Source organism: Gigantopelta aegis, chromosome 15 (assembly GCF_016097555.1).
Source record: "Gigantopelta aegis isolate Gae_Host chromosome 15, Gae_host_genome, whole genome shotgun sequence".
In the NCBI taxonomy this organism is placed as follows: Eukaryota; Metazoa; Mollusca; class Gastropoda; order Neomphalida; family Peltospiridae; genus Gigantopelta; species Gigantopelta aegis.
The window spans coordinates 26,170,896-26,197,431 of record NC_054713.1 but is presented as its reverse complement, the minus strand read 5'-3'; the positions used below and the strand labels follow the sequence as shown (position 1 = coordinate 26,197,431).

General features: G+C 34.8%; 1 protein-coding gene across 4 annotated transcripts; it reads left to right on the top strand.

The window, feature by feature from the left end:
• The first annotated feature begins 956 nt into the window (after nt 1-956).
• LOC121390007 lies at nt 957-26,210 on the top strand. 4 transcript variants are annotated; one of them, XM_041521702.1, is made up of 6 exons: nt 957-1,040; nt 4,208-4,334; nt 8,360-8,429; nt 14,550-14,765; nt 20,382-20,456; nt 22,881-26,210. In XM_041521702.1, the coding sequence occupies exons 2-6, from the start codon at nt 4,266-4,268 to the stop codon at nt 23,072-23,074; spliced, it is 624 nt and encodes a 207-aa protein (XP_041377636.1). In that variant the 5' UTR covers nt 957-1,040; nt 4,208-4,265; the 3' UTR covers nt 23,075-26,210. The 4 variants fall into 4 exon arrangements, with proteins under 4 accessions (XP_041377636.1, XP_041377633.1, XP_041377634.1 ...); XM_041521699.1 differs by having other exon boundaries at nt 14,547-14,765; XM_041521700.1 differs by having other exon boundaries at nt 976-1,056; nt 14,547-14,765.
• Nucleotides 26,211-26,536: the final 326 nt, after the last annotated feature.

Genomic DNA, 26,536 nt, shown 5'->3' with positions numbered 1-26,536 from the left:
CTTCTGTATATATATATATATATATATATATATATATATATATATATATATATATATATATATATATATATATATATATATATATATATATATATATATATATATATACATGTGCCTCCTTGGTGTTTGTACGTTTGTATTCTAGTATTATGCTGTAATTTAAAAAAAATGTAACATGACCTAATTGTTATAATTTGATTTTATTGAATGTTCATATGTTGACCTTTGTTTTGACTTTACTGCATGCCTTTGACCTCCAATCGACTTGAAACCAGTCAAAAATTACCTTTACCGTGACCTTCTTGCATGACCTTGACCTACTATCGACCTGAAACATATTCCAGATTATCAGGCATGTTTGAAAACCCTACAATAGAGTCTAACATCATCGAAGTTGGTCAAGTAGTTCCAGAGATATGCCATTTTCTGTATTTTCCATGAGTGACGGTGGCCATCTTGGATTTTGGGCCTTACAGGTGTCTATAAAAATTTGTTACCTAAGATGTCTGTTTAGTTCATACCCAAATGAACTCAAATCAATGACTATCTCACTTTGGGCATCCGATTCCTACGGAAAGTACATCCCAGTCTACACTATAATGGTAAGCCTTCTGGCTGTATTTTGCCCATGCTATTTTGTAATATTGTGCATTGACCTATTGGGACATGGGCATATAGCGTAAGAGACAGCTCGAGTGAATCGGTTAATGAACCACCTGTTCGGATCGGTATTACAGCCAGATGCGGTTATATAGCAAAAAACTGAGACGGAAATGTTCTCAATTTTGGAGTGAAAATAAATGCTTATATAATGTATGTTCGCAATGGTGTATGTTGTTAATGCCAACGAGAACCCGTTCTATTTGCAATCTTCATTTGAAGTTGGGCATTTTAACATGGGTTTGAATGGCAGATGACATCTGTGTAGTGAGACCATTTATTGCGGGTCTGTATTTGTTGAGGATCAGTCTAGTAAAAGGGACTTTCCGGTTTTGGAATTTTGGTAGACTATATATATCATACTAGGTGGACGAGTATCGGTGAGCATAAGCACAGGTACCCCCAAACAAAAACCCGTAATACGAATGCTATAGTTACATATATAACGTTACTATAATATATTTGACGTTGTTGTTTGGGGATACGTGTGGTCAAAACGAACAGAAACCGAAACGTAGCTTAGGCAGGTCAGTTTCCGTGGCCATTCCCATGGCGAGTTTCGAATTCACCATTGGATAGTTTTCCAATTACGAAAGTATATTGGGACTTCCAGTTTAAAGTTATTGTCATGTAATTAAGTAATAATTATAATTTACATTTTGTGCTCATTTTGTAAAACAATTGTAAAATTAATATCTGTTTGTAACTTTTGTTTACATTTTAAACTCAAGAGCTAACATCATAGTCTATGTTTTATCCGGAAATTCAAAATATGACAAAAACCGGGTTTTTGGTATATTTACAATCAAAAAACTTTTTCCCAATCAAAAAACCGCACTAAGAAAATAATTCTACCAAACTCTTATCCAATAAGTGTTTTTTTTTACTTTGTTGACAGTTTATCAATATCATGATTTACACCAAGCACAAATATTGTCAGGCCTAAAAATGCACATCTGTCCATTTCCGCCTTGCAGTAAATGGGTGGGGGTGGGTGGTGGGGGGTGTTGATAAAATGCGGAACGGAATGGAACACCTATTAAATGTGATTTTAGAGTTTATTGATACATCAAATGTGAGTAGACCTAACAGTGCTTGGTGTAAATCAGATATGATATTGATAAACTGTCAACAAAGTAAAAAAAACCCACTTATTGGATACAATTTTGGCAGAATTATTTTCTTAGTGATGCTTTTTGATTGGGAAAAACATTTTTGTTTGTAAATATGCCAAAACCCCGATTTTTTACATATTTTGGGTAACCCCGTTTATCCTTAGGTCACACACAGTCAAGCATTCATCGAAACAAGCTTCCCACCAAAACATAGCCTTTAATGATATAATTTAATAACATTTTAAAATAGTACATTCGTGTCACTAGGTACATTAGGTAACATTTTGTTCATTATAGCATTGCGATTCATTACGCAAGTTTTCGAGATTGCTACACAATTCTAAAACATTAATCAGTAGTTGCTAATCAATTTTCAATGGACTAGAAATCTTGCTAATCAAAATTTTGAAAACAAAATGTTTCCTGTGCACATAAGTCTGCACGGCACATAAGTCTTTGCTTGTAAATATGTTACATTATGACTGAAAACAAGTGTTGGGGTATGTTTGTAAACAATCAATGTTAATTTAATTAATAAAATAATTGTCAAACCAGTACAGTACATGCTGCTTGTCTCATTTACAATGTTTTAATAATATTCATACAAAGTATATATATTAACCTACTGTAGTCTAATCATGTCAGTAGTAGCTACAATGTCACAAGAAGTCACTGCATGGTATGTAACCAACTGAGCTGATGAGCAGAATGTTACGTGATAAATTACCCATAGCAACTAGTTTACTTCAACCGAAGGTAGCCAGAAATGTTCAGCCTGCTCTAAATGCTTGCCAGATGAAGCAAAAGCATTATTATGACTGTGAAATCAAGACAATGCCAGAGTTAGATGTTGGAGATTGTGTTAGAGTTAAGTTTGGCAAACAGTCATGTCAGTGGATAAAGGCTATAGTGACAGGAAAACACTCCACGCCTCAGTCTTACCTACTGACCACAGAGGATGGAGCAGTATATCGAAGAAACCGCTGGTTTATTAGAATGTCAAATGAACATCAAACCACTAAGAAATATACAGCCAGCACCAGATCCTGAACCCATAGATGATCGACCACAGCAGTACTTTCCTTCAAACTCAAAGATGAAAACTCCAAAGGACACTATTAACCCATTGAACTCTTCTCAAAATGGTGAATCTCTATGTATATCTCGACCTGCACATGCAGTGCGACACAGTACGCATGTCAATCAACTGCCAAGTCGATACAACGATTACAATTTGTAAAGAAATTGTAATAGTGACTTAAGTTTACAAGTATTTGGACAGTTTTGCAGTGGTGCGAAGTTAATAATTGACTTTTGGAAAGTCTGCATTTTCTGTAATAATTTCTGATATTAACTGACAAAGTCTAGAATTATTCAATAGTTTCAAAACATTATTCAATGCTTTTTTGGAAAGTACTTTTTTTAACTAATTGTGCTAGCAAGAAACAATATTGACTTTAACAAAGTCAAGAATTGTGTTTAAAATGCTACTCTGTGATTTTTGGAGTATACATTTTTCTATAATAATTGCTGACAAGAAACAATAATATTGTCTTTAACACAGTCATTATGCAACTTTGACATTGTAACTTTAACAAAATTTTGAATAATATTATTTGCTCATCAATAAACTTAAAAGGAACATCACAAATCATTTGTGTGTACACAGGCAATGGGTTGATCTGTTTCATGGATGTGCTGGATTTTGCATAAATCATTTTTCAGGCCTAAACATTTTGAGTGGGTCATGGAAAGTTATGGAAAACAATTTTATTTTTCACTTTTAAAATTGTATAACAAGAGGTAATTTACATTCACATCAAAACATAATGTTATTAGATTATGACTACAGAAAAATATTTGAAAATTGTAAAATGAGTTCTGGAAAAAGGCTTTTAAAAATCATGAAAAGTAGTGAAAATTATAAAGTGTGTAAGCCTTGTATTATGACACATTTGTTTTTGTAGAACATTTTGTAGACTACTATTGAAACTTTTGAGTTTTCTCATATTTTATTTCAGTCACATGTACATTTAATTTTTATCATGTTTACCATATGGAATTGAAAATCTTGGTTACCGGTAATTGGTATTGGTTTTAATTTATTTGTTCTTACTGATGTTAATTTATTAAAGCAAAGAAGTAATGACAAAAATCTGAATGGAAGAAAGGCAATTTTGGTTTAGTGTTGTAGAACATTGTATAAGATTGTATCAGATTGTTCCAACTTTGTTTTTGAAAAAGGGAAGATGTCATATAGATAGTAGTATCCGATAATGTTGTTGGTGCCATTATATGTGTCATTTATCACAAAGACACCTTATTCGTGATTTGTATTATATTCACTACTTGTGTTTTCGTTGCAGCTCTGCTGTTAACAAAAACAACAGATCATCCTTTTATCATGCATTCATTTGTATTGTATTTTTCAGATTTAAGTGAAAATGTTTAGAGCTAAATTGATGGTTGTATAGTGTCTTGTAAAGACACATGGCACAGTCGAGGAAAATCGCAAAACGTGGACGTCAGCCATTAAGTGTGGAGCAGGTTGTCGTTGGGGTAATTACATTGTCTTAAATTATTATTGTGAGAAACATCTACAAGTATGCATTAGCAGTGAAACCAGTAAATATTGTTAATCTTGGTAAACAACCAAGCTGGTCATTGTTGTAGAAATAACTAATACATTTTCCTCCCATCACAACCAGCAACCCCAGCAATTTAGAGAATATCAGCAGCAAAAAAAAATCGATGAGAGTTAAAAACTCCATGGCATTGCTGATTGCAATCTGTGGGCAATTGCAAGGTTCACCCACTGTTCCATGACTGGTGTATCAAAGGCCATGATATGTCTTTGTGAAAGTGCACATAACAGATCCATTGCTGTACTGATGGAAAAAAAGTAGTGGTTCACATGTGAGAATTATCAAATGTTTGACATCCAATAGCCATTAATATATCAATGTTTGATGTTGTTCAAACAAACTAAGTTTTAATATCAAAAGCCATCAATACTAATGGTTTTGTCAATAATTCCATTTTGGTTTGACATAAAAGGAAACGGAAATGTGTTTTGGAAATAACACAAATGTTCTATTTATGTACGTTTGTATGTAAAAATACATTTCAAGAACTAAATAAAAACACTAATCAAGAAATAAATAAAATAGCTGTACTTACCCATAGTGAAGAATGTGGTCTGCCTCAGTGAAGAATAAAATTAAGATTTATCAAATTGGTTTAACGTTGGTTAAACTGAACTTTTAACTTTCATCTCTTAATCAATATGTCCTTAATAGTTGGAGTGATTTATGGTTGAAAAGTGTAATATAAATAATTGTTTACAGAAACAGATACAGTACTGTTATTCTCCATACGTGTGTATTACAATGAGCATTACTGAACAAAAATCAAAACAGTTCTTTCCAATATAAAACAAGTCATGGAAATAGAGACAGACATAGGGAAGTGCCATTGCTTCAAAATTTGTCCAAAAAATTACTTGCCACAGGGCAAGTGCCAATCAGATATCCAATAGTCATGTATATTTTTCCACTTGCTCATACTTCTTACGACAACCAATTCTGATACTGTACTTGATATAATAACTGTGCTCAGTAATGTAATAATCCTGAAAGTAGCTGGTTTAATTGCAGTAATAAAGAATTTTGGCAAAAGGTTACAACACTTACCCAGGAAGTACTAAATTTATATGTTTGTTATGTAGTATCCACTGTTTATTGTATTTTTGTTTGTCTTCTCTACTTGTGGGGTGGGACGTAGCCCAGTGGTAAAGTATTCGCTTGATGCGCAGTCGGTCTAGGATAGATCCCCGTCGGTGGACCCATTGGGCTATTTCTTGTTCCAGCCAGTGCTCCACAACTGGTGTAACAAAGGCCATGGTATGTACTATCCTGTCTGTGAGATGACGCATATAAAAGATCCCCAGCTGCTAATCGAAAAGAGTAGCTCATGAAGTGGTGACAGCGGGTTTCCTCTCTCAATATCTGTGTGGTCCTTAACCATATGTCTGACGACATATAACCGTAAATAAAATGTGTTGAGTGCATCGTTAAATAAAACATTTCCTTCCTTCTCTACTTGTTGACTTAAACTTTGTTTTAAACTGTGTCCATTTGTTGATTTAAACTTTGTTATTTGTTAGGCAGTGTCTACTTGTTCATCCAAATATAATTATTTTGTCAATGTGTCTTAGTGACCACTTGTTGTATGGACGTGGTCATAGGTAGGTCTAATGTAATCTAACTTCACCTTAGACATTCATTTTACATAAACATAGATTTTATTTTACATTTGCAAAGAACTGGAAAACATTAAGTATGTTCTGCTACAAGGTTTATTACATCTGTAAAATATCCTACAACTTTTATAAGAATACAGTTCATAATATTTATGCTTTGTTTGAAAATCATTAAAATGATTACATGTACGAATTCAATGGAATGTTCAAGGCAGAAATTACCGATCTCAGTCGATAGTAAAAGGGGAATAACTCTAATTTGTTATCAAACTTTTCAACACAATTTCCGCTTTGGTATGTTAACGCACTGGCAAGAGTTCCGATTGTTCCAGCATATTGGGTTAGGGTTACCGTAGTTCTCCTGAGAGCTGTGTAACTGCTCGAATGATCAGAACCCTTTCCAAAGGATTTACCGAAATTTGTAACAAAATGAAAATAAGTTTTAGGTGTTATATTAGTCATTTGCCCAATATGAAAATTCCACTTGGCACGGGTGTCGGGCGATAGGATTTTTTATCCCCTGCTATATATCCAGTTATGGTTCAAGCACGTCTGTCCCGGGCACAATATCTGACTGGGTCTGGGAAGGGGGTGGGGGGGGGGGAGGGTAGAGTTAAAAATGGGGCAGAATTTTGAAAATGGCAATTAGTAAATAAAGTTAATAGCATTAAAAAAAAAATATATATATATAAAGTTACAAGTCAAAAAATAAAAAGAATTGACTGCTTGGCCGAATATTTATATAATTTGGAGCATTTTAGAAGTACAGTCCAAAAATAAATAAGATAAGAGAGGATCGGACTATTTAATAATATTAAAAAAAAGAAAGTAATTTCGACATCAAATTTCAAATAGAGGTCTAAAAGTTTAAAGTCCGATCTATATGTTCATGTGAGTTGCCTCGTTAAAGCTGTTAGGGTGCACAGCTTGTAGGGATGAGATGGGTTGCATCCTGTCAAAAAAACTGTCAAAACTCCTAGATTGACAGTCATTAGACGTTGAAGGTGTAGTGCTGTGCTGAAATACAGATTTTGAGAAGCCGGATCTGTCTGAACGAGAGAGTATCAGACTAGGGTATAGTCCAGTTGTCATGTGTTGGTATACTGGTGCGGATGGGCCCGACTCTGGTGGATACAATATAAGATGGTATCAATATATAAGTAAAGTCTAGAAAAGAGTAGTAGGGGCCGACCCCGCTTCCTATTTCTTCTTAGAGTGTGGCGGTCAATCTTTCAGTGCTGCTAGGACAGTCTCGGACATGTAGAGACTTAACATGACGTTCTGCAGAATGGCTGTCATACGAGTCACGAAAAAACTAGTCAACGTAAGTCGGCCGGAAAAATGACCTGGAATCTCGCTAAAAAAGAATCCAACCTGGTGGTGCAGGTCAACTTGCCCCAAAACCAACTCGTCCCACACTGTTTAGTCAACTCATATCAATTAATATACCAATATTTTAAACAATAGTGTGCATTAAATATTGTTGAATATACCCAGCAGTCAGAGTCAAAAACCCTTGCCTGATCATTCCTTTAGTTTAAGGAAATAAATGACAAACTCACAAACGTCTTTAAAATAGACTTGACAGTTCATTGTAATAGATTATTATTTATCCGATATTAGGATCTTTCCAAGATAAAAGCATGAAATAAATGGTCGTAATAATGGAGTTTCATTGTAATATTAATAAATAAAATGACACCAAAGTTGTAGATGTCCATTTTTAATTTCGTCACTATTATTTATGTACAGTAAAGTTTAGGGCAAGCTGTCCAAATATTGGGTCGAGTTGATCAAACACGGGTGAGTTGGTAGGGGGGCGAGTTGACCAGCGTTCGGTGCAGGCTGTCAAAAAGAGAAGCGTTTCAGTGGTCAATCAGTTCCAATGGCCGCATACATCCAAGTAGAAACTCCATTTCGCTGACAAAAACAAAACAAAATGAAAGATTCCCAAGTTGAGCACACGAAAGCATGTGCAGTATGCACAAGTAAAACAAACACGTCTTACCGCATCAAGCTCCAGACATGGTTATTAACCCATTTTCCACAGAGTTGTGGTCCTTGAACTTAGAAGATATGAAAATTTGTTATCCAGACCTTTTTTTTGCAATGCCTGAAGATAATGAGATGAACTTTTGTGTATATAGTTTTATTATGTTCTGTTACAGATAAGTTTACCTTTCATTGCGATTTACCCATTTTTCACAGAATTATTGCTCTTAAATTTAACAGATATAGAGGCTGGTAAATTTTTATGGGAACCAGTAAATTGTTTATTTAAAATTGTATTCTATTGTATACCCACTGAGTATATATTTTGCAGGCACAAGCTACAGTGAGCAGTGCACAACAACTTGTTGCAAGAGTTACTGCACCTTGTGTACGACAAAGAGGTATTTTTACTATATGTAATTATACTTAGGTGGCCAGCTGATCTAACATACCAGTTATGTTAATTAGATATTATTCATCCTGTGACAAATGGCATGGATGACTCCTCTCTTTAGGACTTTAAATTCAATGTTTAAGTAAAGTTACCGCTTGAGCTTATAGAAAAATAACAATGGCAGAGAGACTGAAGTTTGAAATGCGAGGTAGATAATCAGATCATGAGAGAGAGACTGTGTGAGTGACGCTTTGTCTTCTGTTTTTTGAATATTACAGTACATAAATAACCTAGTGTTGGCAATTGGTTGAAATTTCATTATCTATCATGGGTTGTAATCAATTTGCACTTTTGAATATACATTTGGTTACACTATTTAAGGATTGCCTGTTTGTTTTTTTAGGTTAGTTGGGTTATGATTTTAAAAAAAGGCATACGCAAACTGTTTGAATTGACGTTGTATTTCATATAATATATAATATAATATAATGTAATGAAATACAACAAAGTTATACTCTGTATAAATTAGCAGGCTAATTAGATTGGGAATGTCTACATGTAATACAAACATTACAGGTACTCCGATCATGTGATTTTAATTCCCAAGCTTTGTATTGAATGTAAATTTTGACAGAAGCATTCAAGATATCAAGAAACTGTTTTGATGTCATTGTTAAGGTCCTGCTTTTGCAGTTGGCAATAAATGGCCATGACATTGTAATTGTGTCATGTGACATTGTTTAGGCTGCCACTGGCTTTTTATCTGCAGTACCGGACATGCATCCCTCAGTTGATGGAGTTCACTTGAAGTGTTTTGGTTGTAGAATTAAAACTCCTCATTGGACCCACTTTCTTATTGGGTTGTTTTCTTATTCCAACCAGTGCGTGCATCAAAATTGGTATATCAAAGGCCGTGATATGTGCTGTCCTGCCTGTGGGAAGTTCACATAAAAGATCCCTTGCTGATAATGATAAAATGGTTTAAGTGAACAAACAAATTATTATCTGCACAGTGTGGACGCAAAGCCATATATCTTGTGAGTAACAAAACTGGACAGTACAATTCTCCATTACTTTGTATTACCATCGTGGACGAACGACCTTGCTGGTCAGTTTTTGACCATCTTACTGTTAACATGATAGAGTTGTCACTTAATATTAAATCCCCCACCTGAATTTGCTTTTGACTGTCTGCTTGAGAGCGAGCCAGGGTTTCTGCCAGAGGGTAAAACGGGTATGGTGCCATAGTACCATACCCAAACTGCCGTACTCTAAAAAGGTAGAAAAAGGCTAATAAAAAAGCTGCTGCAAACATGGATGTTTCATAATTTGAGAAACAGATATGTAAGAGATGTGAAATCATTTCAGACAAGATTTACACCCCTTCTGAACTCGACGCAAATCCTCAATTATTTTCTTAATTAAAAAAAATGATTTTGTTGTATCTTCCAACTGCCTTATTTTATGTTCATATAAAATGCCTGAAATATAGGCAGCCACTGACGATACTGACAATTGGGATGTAGCTATATGCAACAAAAGATCTTGCACCAGCAAAGGCCACCTTTCTACCAGTTTGTAAGTGCTTCGAAAATTGGCCAAATTTTCCAAAGCCACCGTGTATGTTTTTCTCGTTGTGTCTGCTAGGGCACCGTCTATCAGACCGTCAGCTGCTGTCTTCAGATTGCCCAGAGTTGGGGTGGGACCTTGGAAGGAAGTCAAGCTGCGTTGAGTGCCAGCTGCCTGAAGTTTGCCCGCTGCGAACGAGAAAGACAATCTGAGTTTGTTGCCTGGCCCCTGACCTATGGCAGCTGACCTACTTGAATTTCTAATTGGTCATTCAAGCCTGTCGCTACCACGACACTTGCCCAAGCCGTTGCTCCGCTTCCAGCTCGTTTCTTTTTACTGCCACCCTGTGCCCTGGAACCTGGAGGTGCTTTTCGCTTTGGAGGCATCAGGCTTTAAACTTTGCCGAAGATTCCACAGGACACTTTACAATTTTTCACAAAAGTTTGTTTCACCTTTTTAGCGTGCAAAATACAGAGGTGGGACCCAAAAGGGGGACTACTCCCAATAATTTATTAACAAATAAGACAATCTAGACATTACTCTCAACTAACAAAGCCCTAGTTGGATTTAATTAAACTGGATTATCTTATACAAGATTTCAATAATATGTATTAAAGGTACCCTTTGCTTGTTTACCAATTTGAAATATTGTCTGAAGTCTATGAATCATTGCTTTTGCAAACTTGAAATGGTTTCACTGACACATCGTTTAACTTCTTTAAGTTTCTCAGGATGTAAAGTATCCAAATAACATTTCATCCAGGTTTCACCAGCAACTGTGGATCTACATGCACTATCAAGAACAACTGAATTAATTGATTCACTGACCAAAACTTGCATTTTGTCAACCTTCTTGCCTGTGAACAAAACAGCTTCTTCTACTGCATGTTCTCGTAGGAGTCAGGACAATCTTTAGCAAAATGAAAAATTGACTCACATATTATGCACTTCATTGGATGTCCATCTGCACCACATGGATTCAAAACACATCTGTTTTTCTTTGTATTAACACCTCGATTCTTTTCATCACGCTGTATGTATCTGTATTCACCACCAAAACCTCTACCTCTGTAATAGCCACCATCTTTCTGAAATCCACCACGAAACGCTCCACGACCACGCTGATTATTTTGCCTTTGTGTATAAAACACTTCATTTACCTCCGCTACATAAACAGGTTCCACTTTAGTGCCAACTCCTGAATCACTTAAGAGACTGTCTCATTTGTTTAAACAAAGATGCCACATCGCTTTAGTCGACACCAGTAAGTACAACTTGTCGATCTTTGTGACACAAATCAGCTCCAATCCAGTAACTTAAACGCTAACACACACTCGGGTAAATTCATATCAAATTGTTTTGTTTTGTTGTACCACTTTTCAAACTCCATAATGATCATCTCCATAGAAATTTCGCCAGTTCTTTTATATCTATCAAACTCTGTATACGCTTCATATGCTGCCGCAAGTTCATCTTTTAAAAAATATTTTGTCCATAAAAGTGATAAAGTCGCTACGCCATCATCTGTGCACAGTTCATCAACGCCGAGTTCGCTAAACACTTTATCACGGATTGACCCTTCACTTTCCGGTAATGATAACGCTATCGCTGAATCTTGTTTCTTCTTTTCCAAACTTGTCATAGTCTGCCACACTTTAATTTCATCCGCCCATCTGCTGTACGGTTTTGATTCACAAAACATCAATGGCATTTTGTAACTTCCTGCCGCCATATTTGTCGAAAGTTTCAGAAGCCAAAACATCAGTCCAAACACAAAAGAAAAGTACAGCATTTCACTATGCCAGAAAAGCACATTTTTCACCATGTTTCGCTGAAAAGTCACACACTTTAGTTTTCTAACACAACCACGCTCCGTTACCATGTTACATATCCGTATACGCCATCGCTAATTGTTGTCACTAGACACAAAACGCCAACACGCTCGCTCATTGTAATAACGCACAAAACTAAGTGCGCTTTATTAATAACCAATCAGAATCGTACGTGTTTTAGTCTTGACAACAATTAGTCTTGATAAGAATGATTGTAAGCATTGTAAATTAGTCTCAGTAATTACTAACGTTAACATTTATGACTTTGCTTTAATCAGTCATCATAATCTTTTGACAGAAACAGTGGTTGCAGGATGAAAAATAAAACATTTGTCTTTGGCTTCTGGTTCATCTAAATTGTAACAAATATATAAATTTCAAAAGGGAATAATAAAATGAATAACATGGACATGTTCAGAGGGGTGGGTAGGGGGTAGACCCCCATCCCAGCTCAAGAAAATTATTATTAGTTTAATATGCATATACCTGCATTTGTCCTGATGAATTTTACTTGTAGAATGCAAGAAATTGCATTTTAGGACATCAGGTTTTTACAATTTTCCACGCCACACCCTCCAGTAATTTGGGTACTTGTACCCTCAATCTCAGCCAGCCAGTCTAGACCCTCCCTTAAAATATGTCCTGCATATGGGCCTCAACAATGAGACAACAGTTTATGTTTACATGTACATCTTGGATACGTAATGATTTCTTTTTGCAATTTTCAAGTATATACTGCATCCACTTTCTTATGCCAAAGAAATCAACAGGAATATGGCACAGATTGTTAATAACTCATATTCTTTCTTTAAAATCTGGTGGTTTTTGTCCTCAACATGTTAAGTCCTGTCTCATTTTTTGTTCTTGTTTGATTTCACTTTCTCTTGCTCCGTTTTTCGCTATTCTCTGTTCATTTTTATTTCCCTCTCCTACCTCTTTCTGTCTTCATTCAAATGTGCTTGATTCTCATTCATTTTCTAGGCTGCTGTCTTGGGAGGTATTTTACTAAAAACATCAGCAACAATTTGGGATGTTTTTCAGGAATACTTGAGTGGTAAACAATTTATCAAATGAAAGGACATTTTCTATTTAAAACTATTACAGGGACAATCTCATAGTTGCATAATACATTAAAAAAAAAAAAAAAAAAATATTCTTTTCAAATGTAAAGATTATTCCTTGAATTAAATTAAATGCCCATAAAATATTACAACAAAATAACTTCATTTACTAGAAGAAGAAAAAAATATATATTATTGGAAAATTCATTTCAGGTTAATTATGTGAAATTACATTTTGAATTTGAGTTGCTTTTCCACAATGACCAAGGATTGGCTGTTGTTTTGTTGAATAACTGATGCAAACTGTTTACGTACTTTACAATTTTACCCGAGAATTAATGGAAAAACACTATAGCCCCACAGTGTAATGTTGATTTTTCTGAGTTATTATGAAAAATTATGTATAAAATAAGACTAATTTGTAATTAAATGTTAAAATAGCAAAATAAGTGACTTACACCTACATGTATAAATTTGTGTTACCTGTAATTATTATTATTAAACATTAATCCATATGGTTTACAAGAAACAGTGCCATACATATTATATTATTCCAAGCTAATGAAACATATATCTACCTCTGACATCACAAGCTATACAATATATCTAATGAAACAATGTCTACACGCCTCTGATGTCCCAAATTATACAATATTTATCAATAAGGATATGGATTGATGCTTGTGAAATTGCTATTATCAGGGTATATTTATCTGTCCAGAAATATTTTATTTGAGTGAAATGGACATCTTTACAGTAACTTCTAAGTCATGCAGGTATTTGCAGTTCCTTGAAAACAATTATTTTCAATAGTTTTACACAGATGTGATAATAAAGAAATTATAAAACTTACAAGTGCAAAGGTCAAGAAAATTATGAAACTCATTGTTAAATTTGTCATAGCACTCACTCTAGTTTGGGGATTAACACATTTCACAATCTTACATTATGCCTCGAAGAAATGATACAATGGAAAATGATATGTGCTGATGTGTTGCACCAGTTACTGACTGGGGTGTTAATCAGTTACCAACAAAAACATTTTTCTTGATGTGCCTACTTAGATTATTATGTTGCTATGTGATGTACCCATGGCACAATTAAGAGAATATATTTTTAAATCATATACGTTAGCACTGTAGGACAGTATTATAAATATTCTTCAAATGGTAACTAACGCAAAAAGGTAAGGCTATAAGTTCAAGTTTTTATTTATAAAAATCTATTCCAAATTTATTAATTTGTGTTGTTTGGGAATTACAATTAAGATCTTACAAACAAAATGCAATATTTACCTTTATCATATTCATTCAAATTTAATCACATTTAAAAAACAACAACGTTTTAGTGCACTTTTCAGGAGCAAATAGCACAAATTAAAGATGGCCACCAGGTCACATGACACAGGTTTGAAACACAACCTGAGTATTTTATGGATTATTGATTATTAACACACAATTCTATGTGAAAAATATAGGCATAACAGGATATTTATGTTTCACTCCTATGGAATAATTTTTCTTGAAATTGCCCAGTGTATGTAGGTATAAAAGTAAACTGGATATATATTATGTAGTAGGTACAGGTACATTCATATATACATGCATGCAAGCAAGCACACAATAATGAATACATAATTATATAAAATTGTATATATTTCAGCAGGTCGCACACACAAGAGTGTGACTAAACCAGTTCCTGTACACAAGAGTGTAGAAGTAAACCTGTACAATTGTACCAATGTACAAGTGGGATATCATAACATGATGTGCATACAGAATGTGCAGCGTATTAAGGAGAGCAGTATGCACATGTTATCTGACACTGACGAGGATGAGCTCACTCAGCAGGACGATGTTGAGAAGGAATCACAGTTAACTAGTAAGTCCCATGCTGCTAGTCACTACAGGTAGGAATCACAGTTAACTAGTAAGTCCCATGCTGCTAGTCACTACAGGTAGGAATCACAGTTAACTAGTAAGTCCCATGCTGCTAGTCACTACAGGTAGCATCACAGTTAACAAGTAAGTCCCATGCTGCTAGTCACTACAGGTAGCATCACAGTTAACAAGTAAGTCCCATGCTGCTAGTCACTACAGTTAGCATCACAGTTAACAAGTAAGTCCCATGCTGCTAGTCACTACAGTTAGCATCACAGTTAACAAGTAAGTCCCATGCTGCTAGTCACTACAGTTAGCATCACAGTTAACAAGTAAGTCCCATGCTGCTAGTCACTACAGTTAGCATCACAGTTAACAAGTAAGTCCCATGCTGCTAGTCACTACAGTTAGCATCACAGTTAACAAGTAAGTCCCATGCTGCTAGTCACTACAGTTAGCATGTGTGCTAACTGGCTTTCCTCTCTTACATTCTAGACCTAGAGGTAATAATAAACCAAATAACTTCCGGCTGTGTTAAAGTTTGAGATGCACCAAACTTTTGATAGAGAAGTTAACACCACAAGTCCTGTGATTGGTGATAAATGTGAGTGTCTTGGTTGTAAAGAAAAATGGGTTAATCAGGGCAAAAAATGTATGCAATTTTATTTCATCTAGTACCACTATGTCAAGTAGCCTTGTGCTTCAAACTTGTTTGGGGTACCTGTAAAAAAAAGTACTCAAATTTGTTGTGGAACTAGGGTAGTCATAGATGCTACCCGTTATCTCTTAAATTAACAGCTTCATCGATCCACAGTGAGGGGTGGCAGTATTTATATCCATAGTGTTGATGTCCATTGATACACTGCAGGTAGAAGTTTTAGCCAGATGTTACTATTGTCATCTATGGGATTTGATTTGGTAGTATACACCATATAGGTACTGTTGCAATATTAGACATCAGATGGCCTTACTTTAAAATGTAAGGCCATCCATTAAGGGATTGAAACTGGCACAATAATAACATGTGAAGGCATTGCAGGCCTTGACCGTATGCTTTTTCAGTGGTAGCCGACCGGGCTACTGGGTTATAAAATCTAGTAGCTCAAAGTAAAAATTGGTAGCCAATAACTTTAATACATTTTTTAAAAAGGAAACAAAAAAGGAAAATCATTTATGTACATTTAAACATGTTGATTTACTGTGGGGTTTTTGTTTAATCATGAGCAATGTACTGTGAAATATACACTTATGAAAACACTACATTACAGCCTTTAATGAACAATAAAGACTTTTTGTTTAAATCATTAAACAGAATCTGGGGTTATTGCCAGTTTAACATTAAATAGCAGATAAGTAGATTTTTAGATGTACATGTCCAGTGGATAAGTGAAAAATTGTACTGTTTTTTTATCGCGGATTAATAATGTTTGGGTAGGTTTAGAACCTGAAAAAAGTAATATCCAGAAATATTCAGAACTACGACATTAATATGTGACACAATATCATATGTGGCATTAAATATGCAAATGATTTATTTTATTCTTGCCAAAATATGTTTGGAAGCAAACCTACCTTCCTGAAGTCGGAAATGGACAAATGAAAATAATTTTAAGCATATGGCCTCAAAGAAGGGGTAAATGTGATATAAAAAGATAAAATAAAATCTAACAACCACCACCCAAAAACTGACTAATTCTACCTACAGTAACTTGTATGGTATGATTACAGAAACGCACAATAGTATTTAAAAAAATTATTATAGTATATAGTTTTTTTAGGCCTAAGCTTACAAAATATTACTTAAACTGTTTTCACATGTAGAACTGTCTGCTATTAAAACATACGATTCTGAAGATCGATATTGCATATTTTAATACTTAAAATGGCTGTAACTATCTTCAATAGTTGTCAATTTTGAAGAATCTTAACAAAACTTGCCTTTATTCCACAACAATACACTTGTAAATTTATGCCGTATGCCAATTATCCCAGCTAAGGGATCGCCATTATGTGACCAGGTCAGATGTTATTTTGAGCGAGGTTATCACGCAAAGCTATAGTAAACGATGAGAGAGATTTAATTAAAAATAATTTGTAAGAAAGATTAAAATTTTTAACATTGAAAATATATTTATTTAACATAATAATAGATATTAATTTTGTAAACAATAATCTGGTAATTTGCATACATGTAGGTAGCCTAGAAGGAAATAAACCATGATTGAAATAAACCATAACTTTCCAGGATTTCCGTGACCCGTATGAACCCTGTATATCTGGCCACATCAAGTACATCAAATTATTTGTATTTGTCCGCTATGTTAAAAAAAAAATCATACCACTGGCAAATATACTCCTCTATTTCACTAAATCATATTGCGCAATCGCCACCCTTGGGTCAGACGAGAAGAGAAATTAAAGTGGCAATATCCGGAATATTTTTATTATTTAAGCATATAGAAAAAAAAATCCAATTACGTTTGGTTGCATATATGACGCCGCACTCTGCATTGGTTTCACTACAAAAACAAAGCCAGTATTTTGAAAGTGGGACACTTTTGACGGGCTCATACCGATCTCGGTTTTCATTGGCTTATCACAAGTATAGAATTCCCCAACAAGAGATCACATGAGATTTCGCAATTTTTGAACAAATTTAACTGTCTTGATTGAGGGGTCGTCTCATATCTCCAAAACATATTGACATCCATAGAGGTATGGTACAACGCCTTTCCAGGGGTCGGTGGGTGGGGGATCTGCCTTGAAATTTTGACAGTGGCCAGCTGTTGGCATACGCGTTAATGTAAGGGGGTGTTACTAATTGATTGTTCGATTTACATAACATTTTTCAAGACTATATGTTACTTTTATTCATTACTTAGACCTAAAAAGGAGTTTTTTGGAAATGTGCAGTCAGTCTAGGATCGATCCCCATCGGCAGGTATATAAAAGACCATGGTATGTGATATCCTGTCTGTGGGATGGTACATATAAACGATCCCTTGCTAAAAAAAAAATGTAGCGGGTTTCCAAGGCACGTGTGCAGGGATTTCAGCGGGGTTGGGGTTATAGACTGTGTTGAGCAAAGTTTATATGGGGCCATGCTCCCCCCAAAAATACATTAAAATTTTTTTTAAGCTTGGGCAAGTAAGGGTTTTGACCTCCAATACCCTCCCCCTGCACATGCACCCGATTCCTCTCTAAGATTATATGTCAAAATTACCATATGTTAGACATCCAACAGCAGATGGAAGGATATGTTTTATTTAACGACGCACTCGACACATTTTATTTACGGTTGTATGGGGTCGGATGATTATTAAATCAATATGCTTTATCTTTGATGCCGTTAAACAACCCTCCCCCCAACTTTACCCTTTCCAAAAGAAATAATATTTATTTGAATTTGTTGATTTTAACACATAAAATTAAGAAGTGAAAACGTTAATTGTCTACTTTAGTATATTTTATTTTAAAAATATATACATGATTAATGTGTTACTAGTATACAAACTAAACTTTGAAAGTTCTACTAACACTTTATAAAATATCAATTCTGAAATAGGAAGGTATGACTGTTGATGATACGTTGTCAAGATCAAACCAGTTTTAACTAAAGACTCTAGTACCGTATCCTCAACCTAATGTTCTTCGTACAGCGCAAGATTTCGCTTTTAATTTTTTGAGACGAACCCTACAATTTGAAATCGGCAAACACACGTGTTAACTGAAACTGACAACAGGCTGTTGTTTGTGCTTTGCCGAGCAATGGCGGCACAGGTGACGAATCAAGCGTATACGTTTCATAGCAAACACACACAAGTTTTTTAAAAGTGCATTTGAGCTTGTATTTCACATTTGTCATGATGTTATAATATGGTAACCAGATAATGTAACTTTAACAGTTACAGCAACTCGTGGCAGCAGAGAAGTGCACATCAGGGATTCTAGAATTGTTACAAAATCCACTTGCCATGGGATCAGTGATTTTAAAAATGTACTAGCCATGATTAAAAATTCACTAGCCCTACTTTACTTAATACAATTTTACTAACAGTAATAATCACATATATTACCTAAAGAGGGAGTTAGCGATTAAAAACACTAAGATTGGGAGGTTTGGTTGGGGGGCAGGATATTCATATTTACAAAATAAAGACTTAAATGCAGCATTTGACAACTTTTTTTTCACTAGCCGTTGGGCATGGCAATAGTAGTTATTTACTAGCCCAACATTGATTATCACTAGCCATGGGAGTGAGGCTACCATAAACTAGAAGCCCTGGCACATGAAAGGTGGAATTTCAGACACCGATGAATTAAACATCTTGTTGATTGTGAAGTGACTGAACATGTCGAAAACATTAATAGCCCGGCAGACTACCGGATTTAGACATCTGGTAGTCCGAGTGAGAAATTGGTAGCCAAAATAACATGGGCTACCACTAAGGTTGAACCCTGATACACCTTTCTGTTGCTCAAGCTTACTTATACAAAACAAAAATTCTGATGAATGAAATGTCCACTGGTCAATAGCTAATATGAAAATGGATTTACAGTACAAAACATATTTTATTTTAAAATTTTTAATTAGAGACAAATACTGATCAATATGAAAACAGGTTAGAAACTACTATTGAACATTATGGATTTGTGTAGCAATCTCTGAAGTGAATTGCGATGTGATGTTGAACAATATGTTCCTTGCAGTAATATATTGTCTCACAGTATGAGACATTAACCAACACCGATTGGTTTTGTCTTAAATCATGGATTCATTGCTAGCGAGTGACTAGACTATGTTAACACATATCTGTTGGCCCAAGATATCAGTGGTTTTCTCTTAAATCACAGATTTGTTGCTAGGGAGTGGGAGGACTCATGTTAACATGTATCTGTTGGCCCAAGATATCAGTGGTTTTCTCTTAAATCACAGATTTGTTGCTAGGGAGTGGGAGGACTCTATGTTAACACGTATCTGTTGGCCCAGGTATCTGTTGGCCCAGGATATCAGTGGTTTTCTCTTAAATCACAGATTTGTTGCTAGGGAGTGGGAGGACTCTTATGTTAACACGTATGTGTTGTATGTGTTGGCCTAGAATATCGGTGGTTTTCTCTTAAATCACAGATTTGTTGCTAGGGAGTGGGAGGACTCTATGTTAACACATATCTGCTTGCTAGGGTTTTAGGTGTAGGGCAAGTAAAATATTCTAACCAGACAACTCAACTGAAAATGACATATTGACAAAACAATAATATACATGTATTCTTTAATTTCACTCTAAAATAGGTTTTGTTTTAATTTAGCAGATGTTTTCTTGCCTAACATTAGACATCCTAAATATAGCTAGAAGTTTTGACTGTAAACATTGGATGGGACAAGTACATTTCAGATGGGACAAGTAAAATGGATATTGAGAGTTAATAGAGCCCTGCTGGGGTGTCACAAAATTAATGGGACACATTGGGATTACAATGTATTGCAAAATGGTGGCTGGGGGTGCAAGGTAGAAATTTTAACAACCACAGTTTTGTACAATGAAACATTGTCAGTACTTACTGACAGATAAATATTAGGATGCAAAATAATGATTATCTTGTTCATCTTGTGTTACAGATTCTTTACGAACAGTGTCCGATGATGAACTCCGCAATTTGGCACAACATGTTGGTGGGAAGTGGAGACGGTTTGGTAAAAAAACACATTTTATAGCTACAGAAACATTGTGACAGCATCTAGTCCATTGACTTTAATTTCGTTTACATTTTATTGTAACATGAAATAAAAAAACCCCAGTATGTTTGTTAGTACAGCAGGTTTTTCCACCTGCCTTACATGTTTACACCTCATTACGTTTAGAAGATATAGCCACCTAATTTCCTCAAACAATCTCTTGGTTTCAAAGATAAGTAAAACCATGAATTAACACAGAATGTGTTGTAAATAAACCTTTTGCCAGGTACAGTACAATAGCTTTTGTGACGCTGCACGAGCCAGGTTTTACAAAACGGTTGTTATGACTTCTTTACAATGTTTTTGTGGAATACTGTGCTTGTGAAACTCATAATCTCCTATTATTGCTAATAATGATGTAAACCAGCACTGAGCTATGTACATATTAGTAATAATTACACGGTAAACAGCAATTAACAAAATTCTTGAACAGTGCCAATGTTACATGTAATGACAAACAGAATGACACCAGATCAGAGGAACATACATGTATCGGAATTAAAATTAGACTGACCATAAAACATCTAGATTGTATTAAGTGAAAGATATTGTGCCTATAGCCTTCCTCATCTGTCTGAGGTTCTGGTAACATAATTCAGACGTTTAAAAATAATAAAATACCAGTATTTTTTGGTTTGGCCAATCAAACATCAGGGCTCGAACTTAATGACAGCAATTGCCGTCAGTGACATATAAACTGATGTTGGTTGGGGGCATCACCGATGGCACTTTCGTGCCACCAGATAAAAATTACTGCCGTCGGTAAAGCTGCTCACTGATGGCAAAATGTATAAATGTGTATGAACATTATTATTTAGCAAGGGCGTTTGGGTCCTGGTGAATGGGCGTTTAGTTAGTATCATGCGGTGGAACTATATTTATGTGGAACTGTGTTGTTCTCACTGCATTTTGCCTCCTCACTTTCGTGTTATGCTGCTCCATTTCATGTTTGGCAGCCCTATTTGTTTTTTATTTTAGCAATGAAAACATTTTATTTTTATCATTTTTGACAATCTCCGACTGAAAAAAACAACTTATTTGGCGCCAAATTTGTCACGTAATCAGAACGGTCATTCTGTCTTTTGTATCCACTAACTCGTGTCTAATATTTTAACCTCAATTGCAGATTTAATTGGGCGTAACTGATGATTTTTACTTACTGTCATTTGTTTATTCAGCAATTCCTTATAAAATATTAGAAATTTTCTCCTATTACAATCTGATTAAAATTAGCTCTACTGGTCTACCAGTAGATCTAACAGCATTGCGTGGACTCCTATGTCCAGGTGACATTTCATCTATAAATAACAATTTAAATATCTACCAGTTACACTTCGCCTTTTATAGCGTTATTCGGGAGCATACAAATTCTAAAAATATCGGGTGAGACTATTTATTTACTTGTTGGTCTATTTCAACATTGAAAAAACAGGCGGAAAAGTGCAGTAATAAACTCTGGATTGTATACTAGTATAAACAGATTTTATAGCTATACCATCACAGGTTGGGGTTGGGGATTTTACATTGAAATTAGTTTCCGGCATACTTCGTAATTCACCCAAATCATTTCGTATACTCTCGGCATGATCCTGAATGTTTTCAAATTCTTTTCAAATCACTGGCATGATTTTTTAAGTAAGGTTTTGATTGGTCGAATGAAAGGTCACTGGACATGAGCTCCAACAGGCTGCTGTTAGATCCACATGTAATAGTGGAGCTAATTAATTTTATTTAGTTTGCTCCTATTACAGGTATTATGACATAATCCCCCAACATATACTTATTTTGACTATTTCTACTACTATTACAGACTACTACTGCTGCTACAGGTACTATGACATAATCCCCCTACATATACTTATTTTATGACTATTTCTACTACTATTACATACTACTACTGCTGCTACAGGTACTATGACATAATCCCCCAACATATACTTATTGTATGACTATTTCTACTACTATTACATACTACTACTGCTGCTACAGGTATTGATGACATAATCCCCCTACATATACTTATTGTATGACTATTTGTACTACTATTACATACTACTACTGCTGCTACAGGTACTATGACATAATCCCCCAACATATACTTATTTTATGACTATTTCTATTACTATTACATACTACTACTGCTGCTACAGGTATTGATGACATAATCCCCCTACATATATTTATTTTATGACTATTTCTACTACTATTAAATACTACTACTGCTACAGGTATTGATGACATAATCCCCCTACATATACTTATTTTATGACTATTTCTACTACTATTACATACTACTACTGCTTATACTTACTTTGTAACTGTTAAAATACAAATTAGAAGGCACACAGATTACCTTTTTTAATTCCTGTATTTACTTTTCAGTTCGCCATTTGGGAATTGAAGAGGCTGATATTGAATATGCATACAGTCAGTACAATTCCTCTGGTTTGGTAGAGACTGTCTATCAAATTTGTCTCCAGTGGAAACGAGAAAACATTCATCCATTGGTTTCAACTATAGCAGATGCACTGAAACATTCTGAATTAAAACATCTCTATGAATATTTAACTCCTTAACATCATATGTCTTTCAAATAAGTATTTCTTCATTCACTGTGTAAAGACATGTTTTTATTTGTTGTACTGGTACAGGAGAATTGAGAACAATAAAACTTGTATTTTGATATCTATCAGTAAAGAGTACATCCTCAATGATGTAATATTTATATTTGTGGTTGTGCAGGAAGGTCAAAACCAGAAGTTACTAACCATTCCGGCTTAGTTCTTCAGTAATGCCATAGTTACCATGTGTCAAGAACACCTAACATAAAGTTCCAGTTCAGCTAAGAAAGTGGAAAGACTGTTTGATAGGTAGATTCTTACCTTTGTTCTCTCACCATGATGAAGTCAGAAGGCCAGATAAAGGTATTACTTTTAAGATGGTGACAATGTCAAGTTTTTGTATTTTGATTAATTTCTCACAAAAGTCCCAGATTAATGAAACTTGCATCTATGGATTTTTATCTTGGTACAAGTTAAAAACATTTTACAGTTAAAAAACCCCACCTAGATTAATTACAAATTTTACATTACAAATTATTTATTATAATAAATAATTAAAAGTACTTGGAACAGTGTTTGGTATTTCTGTCCAAAATTCAGTTTTTTGCTTAAAATAGTAATTTATTCACATCTAATCATGTGGAATTTCTTTCTGATGGTATATATAAATATATACTGCTTGTGCATATTTATCGTGGTTCCACAATTTCAGTTTTACTAATAATGAGACGAGTAGATATTTCTGTTGATGATCATTTGAAATGTTCTGAATTGTCACACCTCCTCACAATTGACTAAAACACGATATGAAAACTCTGGCGTGTGCCGGACAGTCAAATCGTAACACCCTCTTGAGCTTTTATAGATATTAGGATAACCTGAAATAAAACATATATACAAAAGTGAATATTGAATGTGAAAAACTTTGTTTCAACAACATAGACTATTTTTAGATGATCACATATCTTTAAACATTTATCTTTTTAAGACTCATTGAAATGAACGTTTATAGATGTAACTATGAGAGACACCAAATCAGTTTATGGTAGATGAGATATTCTGTAGAATTGCTGCACCCATAACCCCTCCAAATTGACTGAATTGCTGCACCCATAACCCCTCCAAATTGTCTGAATTGCTGCACCCATAACCCCTCCAAATTGACTGAATTGCTGCACCCATAACCCCCTCCAACTTGACTGACTTTCTGCACCCATAAGCCCCTGCAAATTGACTGAATTGCTGCATCCATAACCTCTCCAAATTGGCTGAATTGCTGCACCCATAACCCCTCCAAATTGGCTGAATTGCTGCATCCATAACCCCCTCCAACTTGACTGAATTGCTGCATCCATAACCCCTCCAAATTGGCTAAATTGCAGCACCCATAACCACTCCAAATTGACTGACTTTCTCTGTATGAAAGTTGTTGATAACTAACCTGGCAGTTCTAAAGAGCTGATAAGGAGTGACCAAGTGCGTCATGGTGTTAGTGATAGTAATAGGAATTTTGAGTTCTTAATATGAAATAATTAGTTACTAGAAAAGCATCTGAATTCCAAAGTATGCTCAATTCACATGTGCTAGCTCTGCATTTTTGTGTGTGGTGTGTGTGGTGTGTGTGTGGTGGGTGTGTGTGGTGTGTGTGTGTGGTGTGTGTGTGTGTGATCAACTTCAAGCTATTTTGTTGTTTGAATTTCATTTTCATATACAGTGAAACCACTATAAATTAGACACCCAAGGACCAAGTTAAAAGTCTAGTTTTAAGTGGTTTATCCTGTTTTACAGAGGTTCCAAGTAAAACAGTTGGTAGCTACATGATTGATTATCGTTTGTACCAACAGGATTACTTGAATTACAGTTTGTAACTACAGAGGATTAAATTATTGAAAAAATTATTAGTTTGTAACTGCATAATTATTTTAATTACAATTTATAGACACATGATTACAGTTAGTAACTATAGGATTACTTGAATTAGTTTGTATCTTCAGGATTACTTGAATCAGTTTGTATCTGCAGGATTACTTGAATCGGTTTGCATCTGCAGGATTACTTGAATTAATTTGTATCTACAGGATTATTTGAATGATAGTTTGTAACTAAAGGATTATTAGTCCCCTATCGGTCCAACTGGAGGGGACTATAAGTTTCATCTCTGTCCTGTCTGTTCATCTGTTTATCTGCCTGTCTATCCTTCTGTCCCACATATAGTTTTCCGAATGTTTTTTTCACAAGGCCTTGAGATATTGAGCTAAAAGTTTGGGTATAGCTTTATCATGTACTGTTACAGATCCAGGTTTGACTTTCATGGCGATTTACCCATTTTTAACAGAGTTATGGCACTTGGAACTTTGGAGATGTGAAAATTTGTTTTCCAAACTGTTTGTTTAGAAGGCCGTGCGATATTGGGCTAACATTTTGTGTATAGGTCTATCATGTACTGTTAGTGGTCAAGTTTGACTTTCATGGCAATTTACCCATTTTTGAAGGGAGTTATAGCCCTTTATCTTAGGAGATATGAAAATTAGTTTGTTTTTTTTTTTGTTGCCTGAAGATATTGAGATGAAATTTTGTATATAGCTTTATAATAAACTTTTACAGATCAGGTTTAACTTTCTTGGTGATTGACCCACTTTTCAAAGAGTTATGGACCTTGAATTTAGGAGATAGAAAAATTATTGGGCCAGATAGGGGACATGTATCGCTTTAGCAGTACTCCAGGAATGCTTGTTTTAATTATAATTTGTAGCTAAGGATTACTTGTATTGATGTTCACCTACATGGTCACTTGAGGTAGATTAACATTTTTATCTACAGTATTACTTCAATTTGCCATATAACCGTAAATAAAATGTGTTTAGTGTGTCGTTGAATAAAAAAAAAATTCTTCCTTCCTTCAATTTGCAAACGTAAAATATAACTGTACAAAGTACAGTTTGTAGCTGCGGGATTACCTGAATGTGTGAACACTGAATGTAACTGTAGTCAATTGTAAATTCCTCAACTTGTGTGGGACATGAGCCATGGTAGTGTGTGTAAACAACGAACCATGGAATTTTGCTTCATTTGCTGATAATGTACATTGTGTTGAATAATATAATAATACATGATGTTGTATATATTGACATAAAACAAACTTTATATATGATTTTCTAGTTCTGTTGTTTTTTTGGTTGTCGTAAATGGGGTTCACACATGAAAAGTCCACGAATTATGTTAATTGGTTCAGAAGTCTTGAATAGAGGAATTAAAACAAAATTCAAGAGAAATACCACCATGTGTCATAAGTATGTTAAATAGTACATTTTTGAGGGTGTAAGTCATTGGATACTTCTCTGTGTACACATGTACCAAATGTGGCAAATACAGTACACGAACCAACAATAATGCTATTTGATCCACGCTATGTCTATTAGTATGTTTTTGATACCTTTTCATGTGCTGCCACAAGTTTTGGGGCAAGTAGTATATTGT